The sequence below is a fragment of the Octodon degus genome, unplaced genomic scaffold, assembly GCF_000260255.1.
Source record: "Octodon degus isolate 3935 unplaced genomic scaffold, OctDeg1.0 scaffold00111, whole genome shotgun sequence".
NCBI lineage: Eukaryota > Metazoa > Chordata > Mammalia > Rodentia > Octodontidae > Octodon > Octodon degus.
In genome coordinates this window covers 3,517,732-3,526,059 of record NW_004524687.1, presented here as the reverse complement: position 1 = coordinate 3,526,059, position 8,328 = coordinate 3,517,732, and the positions used below count along the sequence as shown (strand labels likewise).

The window sequence follows — 8,328 nt, the reverse complement described above, 5'->3', positions numbered from 1 at the left end:
AAATTAAAAAAAAATATTAAAAAAAAAAAAAAAGAACTAGGAATACATATTTTTATATTCTGAAAACTGGGTTTGCAAGTTGCACCATTTGAGAAAACTGACTTTAACTTCTTTGAAATTTTTTTATTTTTGTTTCTTGACCTCACTTTGTAGCCCAGGCTGGTCTCAAACTCACAATCCTCTTACCTCAGCCTCCCAAGAGTGTAGGCATTACAAGCATGCACTACCACGCCCAGCTGAAACATCAGTATAACTAGCTCATAGTCAGTGGGACTTAGTGGTACATAACTATTGATTTCAACATGCTGGGAGATACAGGCAAGAGGTTCACAAACCAAACTCAAATTAATCAACTCAGTAAAACACCATTTAAAAAAAAAACCAAAAGACAGGGGCCTGCCCATTAGCTCAGTGGTTTAAGTGCCTGCTTAGGCAAAGCAGTCAGGCTCAGGATGTTGTGGTTCAATCCCCAGATCCCCATGTCTTACCAGACCTGCCCTTAAGGCAGCCTAAGCTAGCCAAAAAAAAAAAAAAAAGCAAAAAAAAAAAAAAAAAAAAAAAGGACTAGGGCTATATAGTGGTCCCTCACAGTGGAGGTTAGATTCCAGATACTCCCTAGATAAGTGAAAATCAGCAAAGTAGCAACCTTGTATCTATTTTAGTATTTATATATATTTAAGGTTTTATAGGGGCTGGAGAGATGGCTCAGTGGTCTAAAGCACCTACTTGGAACAAGCTTGGCAAAGCACAGGGACCGCGGTTCAATTCCCCAGCACCACATGCCAGCCAGCCCCGCCCTCTGGTGGGCTGAGCTGGCGCCACACACACACACACACACACACACACAAATAAATGTTAAAAAAAATAAAATAAAATTTTAAAAAAAGGTTTTATAAACCCTTATCAGAGTCTTACACTTTCCATGCTTTTAAAAGCACTTCGTATGTTTTTAACCATTTTCTAAACTCGTAACGTAATTTTAACATATGGATTCTGTATGTTACTGTGAAACTCCACAAAGCAGCAAAAAAAATCCGCAATAAATAATATAATATTGTTTTGAAAACCAGTGAAACAATGGTCTGTGAAAGTCAAACTGCAAAATAGCAAGTGACTACTGTACAACTGAGTAATAGAAAATCCTGGTTGTAATCTCCTGTTATGGTTTGTCTCTAGGTGTCCCCCTGCCCAAAGCATCATGCAATCATGGGGTAAACTTCTAGTTTGTGATTAACTCATGATCCACTGGGATTATGGGTAAATGCTGCTGGGTGCTGGGATTATGGGTATGAGCATTATACCCAGCCTGGGAAGAACAACCTGAATGCCATTTAAGGGAGACAGACTTGCTCTCTGTTGCCCTTGTTGCTGTTACTCCTCCATGTTGCTCTCTGCTCTTTGCTGCCACCTTGAAAGGTTGCACTCTACCATGTGGCACTCTACCTTGGAGCCAGCTGAGTATGGACTGAAACCTCTAATAACTGTGAGCTACAGAACAGTAACTGAGACATTGCTTCAAACACACTTATGCCATCATTCTTGTCACATACTAAAGCAGATCTGCAAGTCCTGTTCTATGTCTTTAGCTGCACTGTGGTGGCTGCCTCAGTGTCCTTAATTGACTGAAAATATATTTCTATGGTCATTTTTACCATAGAAATTTGTGGAACAGCCACAGACACATATGCTAGATCAGGTAAACAAAGTGGATGAGAAGATACAGTGCAGTGTTTTTCCAAGTTTGCCTTTCCTGTAGATGATGCTCAGCAGCAGCATTCACTATATTTTTTATCATACTTCCTAAAAAGGGACTCATGAAAGAGGACTTCTAAAACTACTTCAGAAAATGGCAAGAACAATGGATAAGTATACCTGAAACAAGAGGAAATCTTTTAAATGAAATTAAAAATGTATCTTGTGGGGCTGGGGAAATAATTCAGTTGAATGATTGCTTGCCTGGCAAGCACAAGGGCTTGAGTTCAACACCCGGCTCCGCAAAAAAAAAAAAAGAAAAGAAAAAGTAAAGGACACACAAGATTGTCCTTTACTTTTTCTTTTCTTTTTTTTTTTTAATGTATTTGGTTCATGGTCTCACTATGCAGCCAGGACACATAGTGATCCTCCTGTTTTCAGCCTCCCCAGCACTGGGATTACAGGCATGCACCACCACACCCAGCCTCCGTGGCCAGCTCATTGCACCGGCTGACATGGCCAGTGTGGCATGTGGTGCTGGGATCAAACCCAGTCTCTGTGCTTGCCTAATCAGGACTTAGATTGCTGAGCTATCTCACCAGCCCTTGTGTCTTTTAATGTAGTAAATTTTCATTTATATTTTCTTTATGATTTTTAGTCACACCTCATATATAGGATTTGTTAACTACCATCCCTGTTTCCAAGCTTCCTTGGAATATATTTCCCTACAGTAAACAGACTACTGCAGCTGGAGGCATGCTTTTGTTCCTTGAAACAGGAAATCACACTCAGAAATTTTTAAGAGTAATCCAAAGGCACCCACATACGTGAATACATCACCTACAGCATTAGTTATTACTATACCAAATATTTTAAATGTTTATCTAACAAACATCATGAGAGAACATAAAATTACATGCTATAATTTGGAAAATAAATACACAACATTTGATTTGCTAGACTGTGAGAAATTATTTTTATATTGTACCTATTGTAAAAACTGAATGTATTTTTTCTTACCAAACAACTTTTTCTATAAAAAAACGTATCAATCTACAGATACAAAAGAGATTATCTAATTAAGGAAAGTTGAAATAGTGTAACCTATATGACATATTTTTAATGCCAACACAGAAAGAGAGAACATAGCAAAGTCCAAGGTAGAAGTAAGGAAAATTCAAGCTTACTTCAGACTTCTCTACAAAATCTCTTAATACTAGGAGACACTAAAACATTTTCAGTTATTTAAAAAATGTAAAAACAGCCAGGCACAGTGGCACTTACCTATAATCCCAACATTTCAGAGGATAAGATAGGACTGCCATACATGTTTGAGGCTAAACTACATAGTAAGTCCAAGGCTAGCCTGATCGACACAGTGAGACCTTTTTTTTTTTAAACCCCTCAAACTGATGGCAATCCTCCTGTGTTAGCCTCCTAAGTGCTGGGATTACAGGTGTGGGTCACAATGTCTAGCAAGAACCTTTCTCAGAACACCAAAAAAATCAAAGAAAAAATAAAGAACATTAAGACAGTGTAACAGTCCAGATAAACAGGTAAGAAAACAAAACTTGACAAGAAAAGGACAAATGAGTCAAATATAGCTATTTACTTCAACTTTTCTCTGGGTAGATAGGAATTATTTCCTAGACATCATAAATGTATGAATTATAAATTCTAGAATTTGATAAATTATAGAATTTGATTTTAATCAAATTCTAAACATAAATAAATTATAGAATTTGATTCTATATACATTCAGTTTTTAAATATTCATAAATTATAGAATTTAATTTTATCATTACAAAGGCATGAAATGAAAAGCACATGCTAAGTAATCAAGGAAAACCAAGTAGTAGAATAATAAAATACAAGAGAGAGTTAATACTGAGTTATATAAGTTATGGCAACAAAGATAAAGGTGAATGTGGTGGTACCAGTACTCTAAGTATTCAAAAGGATCAATCAGGAGAATCAAAAGGTCAAGGCCAGCCTGGACTGCTCAGCAAGGCCCTATGTCAAAACGCAAAACATAACACAAAACAGTGCCCTGGTAGCCTGGCATGCCAGTGCACGCTTATAATCGCAAAACTCAAAAGGTCAAGGTAGGAAGATCACCAAGATTTGGAGGCTACTATGGGATACAAAGTGAGATCGTATCTGAAGGAGGGAGAAGGGGGGCTAATATAAAGAGACTCAGTCTCTTAGTAAAAAATGTACTTCAAGGGCCAGATAGCTCAGTGGATTAAAGCACCGGCTTAAGCAAACATAAGGACCAGGTTCAATCCCCAGTGTGCTGTGCCAGCCCTGCCCCTGGGGCACACTGAGATAGCAACTGAGACTGGGCAAGCACCTGTAAACCCAGCACTTGGGAGGTTAAATAAAATAGGAGGATCACCACAAGTCTGATCTGTGTCATGAGACCCTAAGGACTCTGTACTAAATACATTAAAAGAATAAAATAAAAACAAAAACGTACTTCATTCTTAAAGAATAAAGAACTTAACAAAAACACTCATTAAAAAGTGGCTCGGGCTGAGAATATAGCTTAGCAGCACAAAGCCTGCCTGCCAAGCATAAGGCATTGAGTTCAATTCCTGGTACCAAAAAAAAAAAAAAAAAGAAAGTGGCTACAGTACACAAAATATTTTTGAGGTCTGTATCAGGCAGCAGTAAGCTATTGCAGAAACTCAGGCATCTGTGGTGCTGTTATCTCCCGAGAAAGCTTAAGGCAGATATATTATTTACAGAAATGCTTTAAAAAAAAAAAAAAAAACAAACCACTTAAAAGAGTGAAGTAGAAACCAGAGCTAAGGGTAGAGCTCAGTGGTAGAGTCATTTCCTATCATACTAAGGGCCTGAGTTATATCCTTGTGCACATGCACACACACACAGAACTGGCCCAGCAATCAGATGATCATGCTTTAAGAAAAAACTGTCATATTAATGGAAAAATTCAGTAACAGAAAAAAAGTAATGATAGGAATAAAAGGCTGGGGGAAAAGGTCAGAAATGAGTTCTGACACATTTAGCAATGTATCAGATTGTTAGGTATATACTCTTAGAAATTCAGTTAGGATGTAAATGTATAAAATACTCTTGACTATTACTAATTTACTTTTTTCAATCCCCATATCCATGTGGTACATAACTCTTATTCTTCTCTACCAAAGCAATAATCTTTAATAGCCAATAACCATCTTAATTATGTTTTCCAGTTAATAAAATCTTGATACACAGTTTAATGACATCACAAACTATACCCAAAATTGCCCACTTGCTGTTCTTTTTGCTAGAAGAATTACATACCTGCTAAAGACAAAATATAAGGTACTTGAATTACTTCTAACAATACTATTCACGTAGGTAAAATGTTTGAGTGAACATTTTGAATCCAAAAAACGGAAATCCAAGACTTCTGAACCTGAAACACTTATGATCCCATTTTTTATATTCAACCTGTATTTGATATTCAACATGTATTACAAGTCAACATGTATCAATCAATAATGAGTACATGTTTTTTAACGTTTGTTCAAAAAAGGGTGATTTTATTTCTAACACACTTGTTCTGTGTCTCTAAACTCTTAAATAAGGCGTACCACATGTCAGACACATGAACCTCAATGAAAAGAAATGATACCTCATCTGTATGAAAGCCTATTTTTACCTTGTCTCATTAGCATTAACTGGTGTTCATGCCTAGCTGCTTCCATTTCTGCCTCGAGTTTCTCTTTGGCTTCTCTGATGTTTCTATCAACCTGTTCACGTTGCTGCTTTTCCATTTCATCAAGAGCCTTCCATCGAGATGCATACTCAAATTCAAATGTTCCAGGTTGAGCAAAACGTGGTGGCTGTTCTCTTTCCCTAAATTTACATTAAGTATACAAAGAAATATATGCTTTAAAAGGTAAATAACAGCAACAGATAATGAAACAACTACATTTACTCAACACTTATCGTATCCAATGTTCTTGTCAGGCTAGATGATTCACTTCACAGCAATACTGCTGGACTTTAGAAACTCCCCAAGTATGCCCAATTACCATAGTAAGTAATGGAAAACCTACAAAATCTAATGGTACAGTCTGTATTATTACTCACTCTAATACGTTTTCACCCAGTTATTTTACATATCAGATTTTAAAATGTATATATCAAATATGTCCTAAATTAAAGACTTACATTTTTCAATAACAAAACAGCTATTGGTTGTGTGCCAAGTTAACTGGCTGAGCCAAAAAACAAAGGTCTGACTTGCCACACTTGCTATTTAGTTAACATTTCCCTTGCTAAACTGTAAATTCAATGAGGACATCAACTATCTTTTAACTGTGATATACTTCAAGTATACAGCACAGTATCTATCATACCATATAAATTCAAAATATCTATTCTGAAGAGTTTTTTGGGGAGGATGGCGAGACAGGGTTTCACTATGTAGCTGAAGCTTTGTCTTAAGACACTATGGAGGCCGGGGAAATGGCTCAGTGGAATAAGCGCTTCCCTGGCAAGTACAAGTGCCTGAGTTCAGTCCCCGGTTCTGCAAAAAAACAAAGATGCTATGCTAGGGCCGGCAAGATAACTCAATAGATTAAGGTGCCTGCTTAGGCAGACACAGGGGTCGGAGGTTCGATCCCCAACCCGTCATGCTGGCCCCAATCCCAGGGCATGCTGAGACGATGATTGAGACTGGGTGTGATAGTGTGCCTGTAATACCAGCTTTTGAGAAGCTGTGTAGTGAGACCCCGTAGACCCTGCACTAAATCAAAAGAAAAAAAAAAAAAAAAACCACTTCACTATGCTGCCTAGGTTGACCTCAAACACAGTGATCCTCCTGCCTCAGCCTCCCAAGGGCTGAGATTGCAAATGTGTGCTACCATGCCAGCACTATTTTTATTGTCAAAAATTTTTATTGTAACTTACTCCAGCACAAGAATACCAAGATTGAACCCAGCCCAGGCAACTTAATGAGATCCTATCTCAAAGAAAAAAAAAAAAAAAACAGGTATGGGAATATAGTCCAGTGTGAAAGTCTAAGGTTCAACCCCCACAAAGGGGTTAAAAAAAAAAAAAAAAAAGAGGCCAGGGATTTAGCTCAGTAGAATAAGTGTCTGCCTGGCAAGTGCAGGGTCCTGAGTTCAATCCCCAGTACTAAGTAAATAAATATAAATAAAATGAAGTATAACCTACTATTACTGACCCTTCTCCCTTGCTTGCTTGGTAGTTGTTCCCCCCAACTCAATGGCTGCTCACTCCGATTTTCTGGATTGCTTATCTGCCCATCTTAAACATGCTATTATAGCTGACACTTTAGCTGGGACTACGTACTCAATCGCACTACATGTGACACAAAGGCACTCAAGTGACTGGTTATAAAAGCAATATAGTCGGGGCTGGTGAGATGGCTCAGTGGTCTAAAGCACCTACTTAGAACAAGCTCAACAAAGCACAGGGACCGTGGTTCAATCCCCCAGCACCACACGCCAGCCAGTCCCACCCCCTGGTGGGCTGAGCTGGCCACACACACACACACACACACACACACACAAATAAAAATTAAAAAAAAAAAAAAGCAATATAGTCATACCCAGGCAGCTAATGTAAATATATTTTTATGATACTAAATGAAAAAGGTAATCTGTGAAAACAGAAAATGGGCTTTTTCTATAATCTGTAAGACTCCCCCGCTTACTTAAGTAAGACCATTCTATTCCCACTCACTGAGAACCATTTAAGGTATAATATGCATGAAGTATACTAAATGGAAGTATCTTGATACCTATATTTAATTTTTCTGTTAAGTATACACTATGAAAGTAGAAGCTCTTATAAATAAGATGTTTTACCTATACAAAAAAAATTTTTAGCATTCCAAGTACATCAGGAAAATCTATAAACCACTATATGACTAAGTAGAATACTTTATTATCCAGTAATATTTAACAAATGTGACGAAAAACACCCTGACAGCAAATAACTTAAACATTATTATTAATAAAACCTTACTTATGATATTGCTGAGTTTTCTGCATTAGCTTCTCTGGCAAGCCATCTTCATCATCAAATTGCTCCATAGGCTCCACAATGACTGGACGGGGAGTCCTAGATAGGAGGTATAAAGGTATTAACAAGTAGCAACATGTACCCTAGAAATAACACTATTCTAGAAATATTTTATAATAAAAATACATACTTGCAAAATGTCTCACTTAATATCTCAAATATATTACTAATAAAATCAATCAACAAACATCTGCTGAGCCAGACATAGGTAACTATGTCAAAACCAAACAGACGTGAGGATATAAATCATCAATTATAGTATGACCACTCTAGTGAAGTTATTTTGTTTTTGTTGTTCAAACTCCTTTCTCACTTACTGATGTCTAATTTACCAGCATATGGCTTAGTACTCAATAAAGGAAAACTTGTTTAAATAAAGTAATAAGTTATTATCAGCATGTTTTACTAGGCAATTGTTTACAGTCAAGTACCACTGTCAAAAAATTCTTGAGAAGGACGCCCATCTGTAGATTGTACTTTGTCTAGATCCAGTTTTTCTACAATTCCCAATCAATTCAACATTCGTCTCAGTTTCTGGATAACACTGATAATTTTCTTTCTTTTTTTTTT

The 8,328-nt window shown here is 37.0% G+C and overlaps 1 protein-coding gene across 1 annotated transcript in view; it reads right to left on the bottom strand.

The window, feature by feature from the left end:
* LOC101588789 (paraspeckle component 1) overlaps nt 1–8,328 on the bottom strand; it is a 98,895-nt gene that overhangs the window by 63,148 nt on the left and 27,419 nt on the right. The window contains exons 5-6 of the mRNA XM_023699167.1: nt 7,702–7,797; nt 5,363–5,559 (exon numbers count right to left, since the gene is read on the bottom strand). Of these exons, the coding sequence (XP_023554935.1) occupies nt 5,363–5,559; nt 7,702–7,797 (293 nt within the window). The remainder of the gene's footprint in view (nt 1–5,362; nt 5,560–7,701; nt 7,798–8,328) is intronic.